We start from the raw sequence: 16,596 nt of genomic DNA, 5'->3' as shown, positions 1-16,596 counted from the left end.
CTACCATAAATTTAACTGAAAGTGGATTTTTTTTCACTGTAACATAAGTTGATGTCTTTGAGATGTTTGTTTTAACAAGCTTCAAGTTTATGTAATAAAGTTTTGCGATAAAGTGGCATGTTGTTACAAGAAATGTTTCTTGGTTAAAAGGAGTAATTTGGTGTGTAATAAGAAGAATTATGTCATTACACCATGAAAATATCTTGATATAATGTGAAAAAAGGCTGTAAAACAAGAATGTTTTCTGGTTATAGTGAGAGACTGAGCTAATATTTTTTGTCATGGTAGCAGCAGTATGTTGCTGTGAAATAAAAGAGAATTTGCAGTTTTGTTTTTCTTCATTCTTTTCCCATCTTAAATGAAACCACCGTACATCACTGTGCTGACACTCTTGTGGTCAGGTCCAGTACTAGAAATGAGAGAGTCAAGCTGTTTTGGTCCCTTAAGGAAGCTGATAGTGTTCAGAGGAAGTATTTCCACTGGTTGGGGTACACAGGCTTCCTGGAACAGTCTAACTGAACTGTGTGGAATGTGCGGTGAAGCCCACTTTACTCCGTTTCACATGTTAACTCTTCTGATTCCTGGAAGATTTAGTTCAGTTAGTTTCAATATTACATCTTCTCTCTGATAAAACAAAAAGAAAGAATTCTTCACACAGACATACTCTTGAGTTTGCGTTTGCCCAGCAGCGAAGGTTTTTACTCAAAAGAAATACAAACTAAGAGGTTATGTGTTTTAAATAAATTTATAAAAAAAGCATTTACCCACTGAAGCAGAACAAACACCTATCACTTGTTTTTCCTCGTGTAACATAGAATACAATCTGAATAGACGTTTTAGTAGCCTGAACAGAATGAAATAATCCAAGCGAAGAGACTGCCAACTTCAACACAAAGATAACAAACAGCCAATGATGACAGGGGAGAGCAAATGAAAATTACAAAAAGAAAAACTAAAGAGGGTTAAGTGCAGCACTGGTCAGAATCATATAGCATAGATTCAGTCTAAGTTTTCTTCAGTTCCATATTCAGATAATCTGCTCAAGTACATTGTCTCTAGATCCGTAACATGCAAGCTCGATGAAGCATATGGTCAAATACGCATGGGAATATACTTTTTTATCTCATAGGATATTTGTAAAATATGAAAAAATCTGTAGATGTACAGTGGTAAAGAAATTTCATTTGCATGAATGAGCAGAAAAAAAGAACATCCACTCCATAGATAGTGTTTTCTTTAAAAAGGAAAAGGAGACTACATTCATTTCACTGAACAAAGAGTCCACATACAAAAACAAACAAAAGGATTCCCAAAATATCAGGTGATGTTTTAAATGTTCTTAAAGACCCCACTTATAGCTTTTAGTTTCTTAATTATTACTAGATAGTATCTGTGCCTTGGGAAACGGAGAAACACTCAAAAAGATCCAAAGATACACTTGTACAACGGAATACTGCATATCTACTCACGACTGGGTTAGGTAGGTCGACATGGAGGCTAGCTGCCGAAGATGGGAATGTCCACACGTACACACACTTCCCTTTGCGGAATACACTACTGGTGATTTCACTTGCTTTTTCTATCCGACACACAGTTAAGCGCTTGTCTGTAATGCTACCAGGATGAGGCTGTCGGCTCCTTTCCCTCTTTTTGGGGAGCGTGTTTAAGCGCTCCCTCGCTTGTCCGATAAGTCTGATCTGGAAATCTGTAGTTATAAGTATTTCTTTCAGAGTGAAGACTTCCTGTGCTTCTTCGTGCCATCTGGGTCTCGAACTTCAAGGGGGATTCACAGTCATCAGCATCTATATTCTTCTTTGATTCGTTTTTCAATTTGGTCTTTAGTTTTTGCATCGTATTTCATGGTCTTTAATACACAAAGAGGAGGAGGAGGTTTTGAACATTCTGTAGTCCGTAGGTGTTTCTACATCTCTTCTCTTTTTGGCACCTTGGAGTAGATGATAAACCAGTTAAGGATGGAGGGGGTGAGAGTGTGGAAGGTGTGAGGCTCAATGCATACAGGAGAGCAGAGGGGTCAGGGTGCACACAGGGGGGCTACTTGTCGCCCACCTGTTCACTGACCCCTCCTTCTCCGGCTGTGTCCGTGGTGCCGTTGTTGTTGTTGTTGTTGTTTGCAGCTGCTGCGTCGCCCTCCACTTCCTCTGCTGTTTTCACCCTCTTCGACTCGGGTTGGTCTTGCAGTTCTCCGTTCTGCCTCTTGGTAGGGAGGGACGCGGAGGCCGAAGCGTGGGTCGCCAGGAGATGGAGAGGGTTCGCAACAGCTGGTTAAAAACAAAACAGGACAAAACAAAAAGGCCAGATTTATTAAAAATTATTATTTTATGGTTACTTTGGCTGAAGCTACTGTAAGGAGTAGGAGTGTGCCACCAGAATAATTATGAACTGTTACAATATAGTTAATTAATAATTAACCATTTGCTAAACCACACTTGGGTCAAAAATGGGTCCTTTAATTTCAGGCAGAGGTAGACAAACGCAAGCTTCTCATTTCTAGCATGTGGCTGCCGATTTGTTGGCTGAAATGAAATGTTGCTAGCTGACTTTATCAGGTGTAGCTGGATAGCTAATTAAGCTAACGTTAGCTCCATGAGTTAGTTGAAAACACAGGCTCCAGCTAACATTTTAATGTTTCAGCTGACTTGTTTTAAAAGCAGGATCCTGTAAAAATGGTTTTAAATATACACTTGATGCTACATACGCAATATCATGCCAAAGACTGAGGCTAAAGCTAACAGGTCCCAGGCTAAATGTTAGCATCCTCACCAGCTGATGTTCCATGTTAGAAGACATTGAAATAAAGAAACAGCCTTGTTCTTATATTCCACAGCTAGTTAGTCCTAGTTTTATTAATTAACTGTTATTTCATTCTAATATAACCCTGTTTAGCTGCTTAGCTTACATACTTTTTCACTTTTTCATAGTTTTCAAACTATTTTTTACTTTTGGTGGTAAAAAAGAAACGGCTTCCAGCTTCTTTTCCAACATGTTGGGCAAAAGTAATGCTAACGCTGGCTGAGTTTGCTGGAGTTTAAACTTCGCCAAATTCATTTGAGCAGGAAAGGAGTTGCTAACTTTAGCCTAAACTCTGATAGCATCCAGGACTGACTTCCTTACAGAGGAGATGATACACTGTGGATGTTCCAGTCCTGAACAGAGCTTTTTTTAAAAACACATAATTTGTACACCCACAAAATGTAGTTAGCTAAAGATGTGCTCCTTGACCTTGGAAATAATACTTTGTTAAGCTAGTTGACCAGAAATGCTAACTATTGCAGCTTACATTAGAGCAGATTTTATGTCCATTATCCCCCCAACTCTTCTAGTTACAGTTCCTAAGCTATGATTGGACAATTGCTGTTTGGGGGAGAGGTTTGGTGAATGGTCAGTTTGCCTCTGATTGGCTTGACTAAACATATGACTCTAGCCAACGTGCAACAGCCAGCCAATCAGAGCTCCTGTTGCTGCTCTGTGGGTTGGGCTTCATTTAATTTTTTAGGTGACCCACTGCTTACACATCTTTAAAATTAAGTGGTCACTAAATGGATAGTGTACATGTTAAACTGAGAGACAAATGAATTTAGACAGAATATGACTGGCAGACACATTAGTAAATTGAAGAACAAAAAAAGACAATTTTACTAATTGTTTTTGCTCTTCTATTTTAAAATTCAATTATCAATTTATTTGTCATTCAAAGATCCAATAAATAATTCATTGTTTGTTTTTTTGCTTTTAGTTTATTAATGCATCATTTAAATGCAAATTTAATCGATCACTTCATGATAACCAGTTACAGTATAATACATCACTTCACTGAGCAATCTAAAATAAACACACAAACGTTCCAGACTGCATACACTCCTGACATGGCGGTTAATATAATGCTGGGATAATATTCCTCCACAATATCATAACCTGAAGTCTTTGGTTCATTTCTTACTCACCGTCAAGAATACACTAGTCTATTCAAACACAAGGTTCCCATCAGTTCTTACAAATTCTAAATAAAAACAACTCCTTCCTGTTGACTGTTTATATATAGTTGGCTGAGTATATATATATATATTTTTTTTTTTTTAAAAACAGCAACAGGCCTATTGGCCAATCAGAAATATACATAATAAGCCAGACATGCTCAGTTCTGTGGCATCACAGTTTCAACTTTGGATCTGAACCTTTTAAAATCACTTACAACTGATTGTCAACCTTTGTTTTATACTTTTATAACATTGTTGCTGCTTCTGCTGCTTCTCAGTGTTATATGCTATGTACACTATTTACAGAATATTAATTACACTATCTTTCAAAGACTTGATAATCAGACGTCCTCATATGAGTTAAGGATGAAACATGCTTCTGCGAATACACATCTAAAAAAAAAAAACTACCCTAAAGCCATATACTAGCCTGTAGCTGCTACATTCAAATTCAGTGGAGTGGAATGAGTGTATGATACAGAAACTACAGACTGTAGCTCTACAGTTCACACTGCAGCTCCTGATGCAATAGCAGCAAGAGCAAGAGACTCCAGAAAGGGTGAAAAAAAAGGTGTACAGTGTAATATTGTTAAATATTGTATAACAATACATTTACTGAATATTTACTTATATTTCCTGTATATTTTATAATATTATAATGTATATCTGTCAGACAAGAGGAGAGAGTTCTTTTTACAAATTTAAACAGACTGGACTTTAGTTTGCCATAAAGACTCGGGCTGAACATAGGGCTGGGAAATATGACACTATTTACCAGGACATTATATAAATCTGTCTTCTCTCAGAGATTTGCCATACTGTTATATACTGAGGTATAAAACTGTATCTCTGGGTATATTAGGCCGTTATGGACGATGCTGCAAATCAATGAGCAGCACTGCTTTATGCCAACACTGGATTTTTATAGGATTTTTACATCCGTGTGATGAAATACCTTATTTTTCCAGGTATTTCTGGGATTTGCTGAGAGAGCTGAAAATACACATTTATGTCTGGTTATTTTGTCCATTAACAGTGTCTCAATTGATTTTCCTGAAAATGTGCTACATTACTATATATGTATATCAATACTGTGATATAAAATGACATACTGGGAGAGAGGTTTTAAAGGACAGGTTCATAATTTTTCAAGTGTGTCTTAAAACAGCAGTATGTCCTTCACTCCTAACTGGACAATAAACAGAATTTATCACATTACCATCATTGCCAATCTCTTACTGACCAAAATGTACTCATCTCAGTCTTCAAAAGATAGGTAGTGTGAATTCCTTTTAATTAAACTGGGGATTGCTACAACAACTGATGAAATCCAACAATTTGTTCAACCAACCAATCAGCTCAAAGTTCAGCCCAGAACCTTTTACTGGTCATACATACTGTAATTTCAACACCAAAAAGACTGAAAAGTAGTGAAGTGTTGTATAGACATGTGTCAGGTCAATTTCATTTATATAACACCAAATTATAACAGAAGTTATCTCAGGGTACTTTTCATAAAGAGCAGCTCCAGACTGTTCTCTTTACAATATTATTTACAGAGACCCAACATTCCCCCATGAGCAAGCACTTGGCGACAGTGGAAAGGAAAAACTCCCTTTTAATGGGAAGAAACCTCAAGCAGAGCCAGGCTCTGGGTGGGCGGCCATCTGCCTCCACCAGTTAGGTTGAGAGAGGGGGCGGGAGAAGGGGGAGAGAGAGCGAGAGAGAGAGAGAAAGAGAGAAAGAGATAGAGGAGGGAGAGAGGAGGAGAGCATAGCACAATGCAACAGTCTGCTGGTAGCCTATGACACTGTCTGTGCACTGCTTGTGTATATTTGCACAGTTGCAAAGGCAGAGGCATACCTTAGGTTTCAGTATCTGGTATTTGTGTCTGTGAATGTGTGTGTGTGTGTGTGTGTGTGTGTGTGTCACCTGTGCTAGCAGCAGTACTGATGGGGACCAGATGAGTCCCGTTTTGTGTGATGGCCTTTATTGGAAGCTGGTGCTGGCCGAGCGGGGCTTGTTGCACGATGGTGACTGTTGTCAGGGGAGCAGCCTGAGAGCTCTGGATGATGCGACTGACTCCGCCTATAGATGAGGCTGTGATGGACGGGACCGTCTCCACTTTTACTACACACAGGGAGACACATTTACAATCAAATCCGACGCACATATAGATTCACAGAATGACATTATGTGACTCTACAGGCTGCAGCAGCTCCAACATGTGAGCCCCTGAGAGAACAACATGAATCAGTTCTCACCTTTGATCTCTTGGTGGTCCCCTCCTCCGTTCTCCTGAGGTTCTGGGCTCACTGTAGCAGTGGGCTGTCCGCCAACAGTTGCCATGGTGACAGCTGGGATCTGGTGGACGACGTGCACCGTCTGCATGACGGGGGCGGGGCTACCTGTCGTCGTTACTATGGCTGGCGTTGCCATGGCGTAGGTCACAGGCTTCATGGTCGTTTGAGGCATCTGCCGCTGCACGGTGATCAATACTGGCTGGTTGTTGAGCGGGGAACCTATCAGCAGACAGGGTTAAAAGTTCATGTCAACCATCATTCACTACTGTAAACATAGACAGCAGCACGTATACTATACACTCTGTGCACTATTTTTTAAAAACATCCAATAATGAGGTGCTGGTGGTCACCATTGTTAGCTAATATTTGCTTTTTGTTGGAACACAATGAATGGAAAAAAATTGTCACTATATTTTTTATTACCAGAGGAGTTCTGTGCAAAGCGAGCCTCTTGGATGACAGCGAGTTTGGGCTGGACTGAGGTGACAGGGACGGGGGCGGGCGGTGGGGTTGGTTCTGGCTCCATGGGGACTGGGGACCCCTCTCTGGACAAGCTGTCTGGGGTCTGGACTCCACTGGAGTGGGCAGACAGTGCCCCTGTGTGGTTGGGAGAAGCTGGAGCGCTCCTGCGACAGGGAAAATCATTATCGACATGTACAAAAATCTGACACATGAACCGTATGAGTAGTATATTTAAAAAGGACAACACTTGTGTGATGTAGATTACCTGGAGGAAAGCGGTCCCACGGGGGTCCTGAAGCAGGGCACTCCCCTGGGCCTGCGCTTCCTGAAGGCTTGTTCTATCAGCTTGCCCTCAGAGGCGGGGTCGATCCTCCAGAACGAGCCTTTGCCCGGCTCCTCCTGAGAGCGGGCCACTTTGATGAAGTACCGGTTCAGAGAGAGGTTGTGGCGGATCGAGTTCTTAAAAACACAAATATATACAAGACACACGTTGAGAATTACTAAAAAAATTGTACAAGTCTGAAACGATTACGTTACATCCCCAGCTACTAGAGACGTCCCACGTTGTTGCACAAGCTCTTGTTGGTTGAGTGTGAGGAGCAGCGAGGCCTCTCAGGACCGCAAGCATGTTTAGACAACACATTTTGGAGACACACCAACACACATTTCTTTCTGTTTCTGTGCTGTGACTGAGAGAGAAGGAAAATCACTCTTCTTCTATGGTAACAAGGTGCAAACAGCAATCAAGGCTGCAAATGGTGCAACACAGCAAGAATTCTTTTCCAGTGTGTCAGTGTGGATTCTGCTGCATAGTGAATATTGTAAAATTGTTGCTTTTTTCTCCCCACTATCTACACTACACACTTACTGTATACAATATGTACTATATGTAGTAGATACTAATCTAAGTTTCTATTGTCAGGAAATGATACAGCACTTGTGCCAGCAAACTGCAGCCAGTTAATGTTCAGAGAGAAAGCAAAATATTTTCCTAAAGTTATGATTATTTTTTGCTTTCTGAGACGTTCCTGAGCTGTTTCACCACCATCCATTAAGTTTTATTTATTTCCAGCTGTGAGCTGCTCCTCCATTTCTTTTGTGCATTGCAACGTGGGAGAAAAATGTCCATCAACAGCACACTGAAAGAGTTTTTAATGGAGCCAAATAGATATATCAGCTGATATCAGGTTAGTGCAGGTATATAAGTATTGGTTTATATGTTGGCCAATAAATAACTAGAAATTGCAGAAATGTTAAACTAGGTTTGAGGTCATTTAGAAACAGTGTCTCTGTTACCTCGTTTGTCTGACAAAGAGCACTGACAAGTTGATTTTACAGTCATAAAATGTCCCGTATGCATCTTAATATTTTTTTTAAAAAAAACCTCTAAGGTATCTGCAACAGATACATCGTCATCAATGTTTTAAAATCAAATATGGTTTTCAGTCACAGTCTATAGTTAGTAGTATTCCTACAGACTGGTGTGAGTGTACTTAAATTGTCACTTTGCCAGCGTGAACACACTACATCCTCAAAGCCTGCTTAGAAAAAAAAAATCTGTAGTATGAAACTAGGACACAGGCAGTGTTTGAACAGCAGCCTCAGCTCCAGATGAGCAGCCACAGAGAGAAACTAGTTCCTGACATTCTGATACCTTTCAGACAGCAGCATGACGCAGGTTTACTCAACCCACATCAGACCCATTCATATGAGACAGCTGTCACTCTGTCACTGTCAGCGGAGACTCTAGTCTGCAGTGTCATTCCACAGACTTATGCTGAATAATTACCGAATAAAAGCTTCAGTTTCAGTTTCATGTCACGCTCCCTCTCTCTCTCTCTACCGCGAGTGTGTGTTTTAGATTCTCTCTCTCTCTCTCTCTCTCCTTTCTTCTCTCGATTTATCTTCAGGGAGTCATTTAAGACACGTTTTATGTCTGAATAGGGTATGAGCTCACAGGTAAGGAGCTGCTGGTTAGCCAGCTGATGGCTGATGAAAAAAAAAAAATCTTTTTCCGTATCTCAGAGCCCACAATGGCGTCGTCAAGTTTCTCATATCGACCGACTAACAGTCCGAAACCCCCGAGAGTATTCAATTTACAGCATCAAACGGAGAAAAGCAGCAAATCCTCCTGAAAGGCTGAATGTTTTGCATCTTTGCTTGATAGATTAATTAATTATCAAAACTGTTGTTAATTAATATGCTGTCAAATGACTTAAGCCGGTCAGATTTAACCTGAATTGGTCCCCCCGGACTAGCTATCCACGATTGGTTGTCGTTGGATGTGCAGTTTGATGTCAAGACGCCTGGTTCATCGCCCGAACCATCAACAATCTGCACGTCCAACAACTGTTGGATGGCAGCTCAGACGTTTTGGTCAGCTGTCCGCAGTTTGAGAAGATTTCCCAACATAGCTGCTCTCTATAGATCAATGATAAAAGCTTGTTTTTATATTATTGGAGTATATTTAAAAAGGCATATGGCTCCATATTTTTCTTTTTTCTTCTGTTCATAGAAGAATTGCACAAAGTAACACTGCCTTTCTCTCTGTCAATACTGTTGAAGCAACTTTATTGGACCTTTCACCCAACTAGAGCTGCAACTAACAGTTGTTTTCATTATCGATTCATCTGTTGATTATTTACTCGATTGAATAGATTTGTTGTCTGGTCCGTAAAATGTCAGAAAATGGTGAAAAATCTCGATCACTGTTTGCCAAACCCCAAGACCCAACCTCAGATGTCTTTTTTTGGTCTCCACCAACACTCCAAAACCCAAAGATATTCTGTTTGCTCTCATAGCAGACTGAAAAAAACAGAAAATATTCACATTTGATAAGCTGGAATCAGAGAATTTGGAAATGTTCTTAAAACGATTATCAAAACAATTGGTGATTAATTTCATAGTTGGCAACTAATCGATTAATTGACTAATCGTTGCAGCTCTAGAACCAACCAGGGGTTGGGTGGCTGCTCAGTTCTATACAGTGTGAACATATATAGGTAGCAACAGTCTCTCAAACCTTTCTGCTGTGCTGGTCTGTTTTGAAATGTCCCACCAGAAATCAGAATGTGATAAATGATAATTATCTCTGCAACACTGGTAAACAGACCGCTGCTTGTTCCAGGTGCATTGCCCTTGATGATGCTAGAATGGCCGTCAGTGCTGAGCCGAGGAAGCGTGACTCAACTATGTATGAATTACTTATTTAACCAGAGAAAAACACTGACAGTATAAACACTGCTAGTAAACAGTGAAGACACTGACCTGCCAGCCTTTATCAGCTGTTCTGTAGTAGGGGTAGTTCTTGGTGATGTGCGTGTATATTCCGTTCAGTGTCAGCTGTTTATCCGGGGCCATGGTGATAGCTTGAACTATTAGTTGTGCATATGAATATGGTGGTTTGGAGTCGTCCTGCGGAAGATGAAAGAGACAAATTATGATTCATGTGTTTGTTTTGCTAATGAAATACACACAAGGCAAGTTGAAACAAGCCGTACATTTTCTCTCTCTGGTTTGGTCACACACTAGTGCGTGCATAAACAGACTCACACTTTGCAAAGTTCAACCTTGTCTGTGCTCCAAAGTCTACGCTGTAGTGAGCGTTGGGCAATTTTTAGACTTCAATGAGTAACCAAGGATGTTCACAGCACCCAGACACCACTAGAGAGTCTCTGATGCCTGCTGCCTTCATCATGTACACTTTGAAAAATCCTCCTTGTATCCATTCTGAATCACACACACACACACACACACACACACACAGTACTCATCCACATTTTGCCCACTTCTCCCTCTGACCTGAACTGTCCCACTCTCACCTTAGGGCTGTCTTCACCAGAGGCCTCCTTGTCGTTTTCCGACTGGGAGTTATCTCCTATTAGGTCAGAGGCCAGAACACGGCCTGTCCTGTAGCTGGAGAGTCCCGCCCCCCGTGGACTTGATGGACAGGAGTTTGCCGCACTGTGAAATAAACAAAAACATTGCTGCATTCGGAACTTACATTATGAACATATTGATAAGGCGACTAATTCAATAATAAAATCACCTGATGGTGCCTGTGGGTGAAGGCAGTGGGCTCATGAGGTGGGCGATGTTGTCAGGAATGTTGATGGTCAGTGGGGAAATTTGAGGTTGGACGGGCTTGACCGGTGATTCCGGCACGTTCCTTGGCTCCTTCTTGTCACTGGACAGCGCTGTGAACGTGATCTTTATACTTGTGCTGGGGAATCGGAAACAACACCTGCAAAACAAAAAAGCCTTTAAGCGAGGTTGACTTTGGTTTTTGAACATCGATGTATTTACTTTTCAGCTGCATGTTTGTTTACACATGCACACATGAGAAATAGTTTTGCTGGGGAAGTCAGGACCACAATGCTTATTACAGTGTCACTGAGCCTTCTGCCTGGCAACAAGCAGGCTGAGGAGGTCTAAGTGAGAGAAGCACTGTGATTCAGCTTCACACAGTTTAAATATGGACGTCCACCATGACCATTATGTAACACATCATATCTAACATACCCATTCCTAATTTAATAGGGTATATTTGGACCGGTTTGCAGACACCTTTGAATGAATTACTACATTAGCGTGGTGGCAAGGTTAACATATCCTACTGCAACATATGTTTGAATGTGAAATGTGAATTCACACACAGCTGACTGTGGTGTTTTCGGCTTCTACAACCTCAAAAGATAAAAGACAAACAAGCTGCGTAGTGTAAACATAGTGAGGGGAAACATGAGGCCAAGTTGACACTGAGCCAGATCAAAACTTCATGGCCGCCCTTGTGACACTATGCCACACGTAAAAAATTGTGTTGTACCATGTATATAACAATAATTAATCATCATTGTCTTTAGTAAGTAAAATAAACTGCAGCCTGTGTTACATCAGGTCAGAAATATTATCTATGCAAGCAGCTTTTAGCCTGTTTGGTTAGCATGTTAGGTGAGACAGCAGCACTTGAGTGTTAGCCAAAACAAAATACACAAAGTTCTCTGGCATTTAAAGCAACTCCAACCAAATTCCATTAAAAAAACAGCCATGTTATGATATTTTTACTTGGCTACCTATAAATACCAACATTTGAGAACACTCATACTAGTTTTGAGTTGTTAGGGAACACTCCGCAATTCGGTATATGTCAAACACAACGGGAAGATAATATTAACACAACTGAATGCATCATTTTCACGTGAAATGCTAACCTTCACTGAGCTGCAGATAACAGTGCACTGATTCTTAGCTAAAGCATGACTGTCTGACGTCTCACTGACGTATGTTTGGTGGACTACATGTATGCCGAATAGACCAGCATAACAAAATGATTCACATGAGGTCATGAATGAAGTTGTTCGTGTGTTTGTTTTTGTCAGTAAGCAATGACATGATTACAGCAGCGTATTTGAGCATGGAGATTTTTCGCGTGACGTTATCGGCATACAGCACGTATCCGGCTCGTCTTTGCTTGACACAACACGTGCAACACAACAATAACAACACATGAACCCACAATCCGCAGATACTTTTTTGTTTTAGTTCAAACACAACTCGTTATATCAGTCTCTTACATTCGTGGTAGCTGGAGAGGTGGAGCCCCTCTTCTCTGGAACACCCCATCCACAAACACCCCGTTTTTTCCAAGGCATCGGAGGTAGAATTCCCCGGTGCCGGTGCCGTCTTCTCCCGCAGTGAATATCTCGAGGTGTCGCCGGGAGATGAAGCTGGAGTGTCCCATGCTGACGTCCACCGAGCCCTGCGAGGAGTTCCGGCCGATGGTCACCGACCTTTTCTTCATCAGATACTCGAATTCTCGGCCCTCCAGCCGGGCTACCGCCGACCCCGACATCCCGCTCACCACCGCCATCTTCTGAGGTATCTGGTGGAGATTTGGAGGTGTGTTTTTAAACGCAAACGTACGGGCGGTTACAGGGATTTGTTTTTTAGTTTTGTGAAAAGGGGGGATCCAATTTTACACCGTGGAGAATTTGGCTAGGAACGTGCCAGACCGGGGATACAGCGGCTCCGACCCACCGCCGCGAAGAAGAGGAAAAAAAAGAGGCACTCCGGCCAATCAAAAGCAGCCAAACGGACGGAAGTGCTGTAACAGACATATAGTCCAACCAATGGGAAACAGGTCTGGGTAGGCAGATGTGTGGTGTTTACCAATGACAACAATAATAAAAATAGCCCTAGAAAATAGTGGTGGGTTGCAGTGCAGGCTGACACGCAGATGGAAGGATAGATGGAAGATGCGGAGCAGTGATTTGAGGGAGGGGAGTTTGTGATGTAGGCAACACAAGAGGAAGATTTAGTCCACTTGTATCGTAGGATAAGTTCACAATTGTCAAGTGTGTCTTGAAACAACAGTCAGGAGATGATCATTGACTTTTTTTCTTGCTCTAATCATTCCTCCTGTTCATACTTCATAATGCACTTACAATGTAAGTGATGGGGACCAAAATCCACAGTACTCCTTCACAAAATATATTTAAAAGTTAATATGAAGCTTGAGATCAAGTAGATGTCTTTCAACGTTACAGTCTTTTTAGTGGCAAAGTCCCTCTTTTTGTTACTATAATTCCACTGCAGCTCAACAGGGAAACACTGTATAAGGAAACACAAAGAGGGAATTTGATGCTAAAAAGACTAAATGTGGCAGATATCCACTCGATTTGACTAACTCAGACTGACGAAACCTCATATAAGCTTCAGGTAAACTTTTAAAGGTTCTATATGTAGGTATCAGAAATTCCTTCATATTGGTGACATCTGTGGACGTTAAATGAGCTGCAGTCAACATCCTGGTGCTCGCGACGCAAGACCATTGCAGGTGATGTCTTTTTCCTCGCTTACACCTCTCATAATTACATAAAAGATCTCTATCATTGTGTTTTGCACCCTATTTCGGCTAAGCATCTCTCACTCCCAGTCAGTCAGCCAAACACACACACAGAGGCTCCTGCTGTGCTGTGGCCACTGGCCGGTGAGAGCCAACCTCCACTGTCCAACTTGCACAAATATTCAACCATCAACCACCCAAACCTGACCTGACCCACAAACCGCCAACTTTTTTTTACCAACTGTGTTTACTAAACACAGATAAGTTCAGTGAGCCGTGGCCGGGCAGTAATGAGCTGTGGTCAAGGAGCAACATGCTGTGGTCATGGAGCAACATGATGTGGCTGGGCAGCAACGAGCTGTAGCCAGGGAGCAACACACTGTGGCTGGGCAGCAATGAGCTGTGGCCAGGGAGCAACACGCTGTGGCTGGGCAGCAATGAGCTGTGGTCGAGGAGCAATGTGCTGTAGCTGGGCAGCAATAAGCTATGGCTGGGCAGCAATGAGCTGTGGCCAGGGAGCAACACGCTGTGGCTGGGCAGCAATGAGCTGTGGCCAGAGAGCAACACGCTGTGGCTGGGCAGCAATGAGCTGTGGCCAGGGAGCAACACGCTGTGGCTGGGCAGCAATGAGCTGTGGCCAGAGAGCAACACGCTGTGGCTGGGCAGCAATGAGCTGTGATCAGGGAGCAACACGCTGTGGCTGGGCAGCAATGAGCTGTGGTCGAGGAGCAATGTGCTGTAGCTGGGCAGCAATAAGCTATGGCTGGGCAGCAATGAGCTGTGATCAGGGAGCAACACGCTGTGGCTGGGCAGCAATGAGCTGTGGCCAGGGAGCAACACGCTGTGGCTGGGCAGCAATGAGCTGTGGCCAGGGAACAACACGCTGTGGCTGGGCAGCAATGAGCTGTGGCCAGGGAGCAACACGCTGTGGCTGGGCAGCAATGAGCTGTGGCCAGAGAGCAACACGCTGTGGCTGGGCAGCAATGAGCTGTGATCAGGGAGCAACACGCTGTGGCTGGGCAGCAATGAACTGTGGTCGAGGAGCAATGCACTGTGGCTGGGCAGCAATGCGCTGTGGCTGGGCAGCAATGAGCTGTGGTCGAGGAGCAATGCACTGTGGCTGGGCAGCAATGCGCTGTGGCTGGGCAGCAATGAGCTGTGGTCGAGGAGCAATGCACTGTGGCTGGGCAGCAATGCGCTGTGGCTGGGCAGCAATGAGCTGTGGCCAGGGAGCAACACGCTGTGGCTGGGCAGCAATGAGCTGTGGCCAGGGAGCAACACGCTGTGGCTGGGCAGCAATGAGCTGTGGCCAGGGAGCAACACGCTGTAGCTGGGCAGCAATGAGCTATCTCAAAGATTTCATTTAAATAAATGTCTGTTAAGTCACTATCTATAACCGAAAGAGGTAACCGAATGGTGATTGATTGTATGGCCCACTGATGAAAGCCCTTGCATTTGCAGTATCATGAGTATTACAAACTGGTTGTCAGTGGCGACATTCCCTGGAAACATCACAAGCAGTGCATAGTTAGTGACACATTTTCCATCACCCAGCAGTGGTTGGTCCACCAGGGAGGGTAAGCAGAGCTAACGCAACAGACTCGCTCTTCATCTCACTTGTGTGTGAAGTGTCTGACTGACATCACACAAGTGACACTGTGTGGATCTCTGGGAAATGAGGTCCAAAAACACACCTGCAATTACTGCTTATCGCCATAGGTGCTGCAAAAGAGAATGCAACAGAGATTGTCACATTTTGCTACTTGTTGTCACAGTTCTCTTTAAACTTCTTTTGCATTTTAAAATTGGAAATTCTTTAATAGATCAAATGCCTGTGCCTTCAGGGGTGGCCCGTGGCATAGGCCACATAGGCAGTCATTGCCTGATATCAGACAGAATTGTCAACTCATTACACTGCGTTTCCATCTTCAGTCTAACATTGCCTCCACTCTAACTGATTTCCGTGGGGGAGGGGGATTCGATTCAATCACCACTAAATGCTCCGGCTGGTGGTAATGTGGTGGGTGATGAACTGCAAGTTGGGCGGTGCTTGGTTTTGGCTTGTCTGTTTTCAACATGGCAGCCGGGTCACAAACTCTCTCATATTACAGCTAAACAGTACACTAAAATATGTTTCTGAAAACATCTGAGGCAAGAAATAGGTAATGCAGTAACACAATCTTGACTCATATTTGATCAGCACTGCCTAGTTTTACTCCTCCTTGGTTCCAGCGCACAGCTTGACAAATGCTTGACAACAGCTTGACAATGGTGTTAGTCCCACTCGTGGCACTGATTGGCTAATTATTAGTCCCCCCCCCCCCCCCGTGGCACTCACTGGATCGATCGCCTTTTCAACCAAGAAATTGCTGTTTCATGCCATGATGCCAGACCAGAATCAGTCAACTTGACTCAGTGGAGTGGGCTGATTCAAAGGTCTGGACCCAGGCAAAGGTGGTCATCTAGGGCACCAAATGAGGGGGACTTTTTCATTTTTTTGTGCTTGTATACACCTTTTGGAAATACACACTTGTTCACCCTTCTTAACATCCTCTCTTTTTTCCCCACTGAATTGCACGGGCTTTTTTCTAGTTTGTCTTTCAAAGCCTTACTGGTCAGCCAGTTTTTGCCCGACAACCACCAAACTATCTCAGGCAGTGCCACCAAACACTAAATGGCACCTTGACCCCCACTTGCCTTTTTGACTGGTGAACTGGGAGGATTTTGTCTGGACTGCAGGTACTATTGTTGCACTTTACTGGGGGCTCCAATCTAAAATCTTGCCCAGTGCACCAACATAGTCAGGACCGGCTCTGTGTGCCCTCCACATATATTTCCAAATTTACAAGTGAATTCCAGGCCAAACAGCAGACTATAAATGATGAGTTGATTTTGTATATTAGGATCAGGTGACAACAGACAAACTGGGTCAGCATTTAAATGCATTTTATTGAATACAGCACACATTCATCTAACATTAATAAAAAGCTGG

The 16,596-nt window shown here is 42.9% G+C and overlaps 1 protein-coding gene across 1 annotated transcript; it reads right to left on the bottom strand.

Annotated features, from left to right (window-relative positions):
* Nucleotides 1-726: 726 nt before the first annotated feature.
* foxk2a (forkhead box K2a) lies at nucleotides 727-12,826 on the bottom strand. Its single transcript, XM_042396752.1, has 9 exons — nucleotides 12,334-12,826; nucleotides 10,809-11,003; nucleotides 10,582-10,723; nucleotides 10,028-10,174; nucleotides 7,026-7,219; nucleotides 6,722-6,924; nucleotides 6,260-6,517; nucleotides 5,928-6,125; nucleotides 727-2,279 (listed from the first exon to the last, which is right to left on the bottom strand). Exons 1-9 carry the CDS (start codon nucleotides 12,627-12,629, stop codon nucleotides 2,053-2,055), a joined length of 1,860 nt encoding a protein of 619 aa, XP_042252686.1. The 5' UTR covers nucleotides 12,630-12,826; the 3' UTR covers nucleotides 727-2,052.
* Nucleotides 12,827-16,596: the final 3,770 nt, after the last annotated feature.

Source organism: Thunnus maccoyii, chromosome 20 (genome assembly GCF_910596095.1).
Source record: "Thunnus maccoyii chromosome 20, fThuMac1.1, whole genome shotgun sequence".
Classification (NCBI taxonomy): Eukaryota; Metazoa; Chordata; class Actinopteri; order Scombriformes; family Scombridae; genus Thunnus; species Thunnus maccoyii.
Note: the sequence above shows the minus strand (reverse complement) of the source record. Positions and strands in the feature narration are given on the sequence as shown.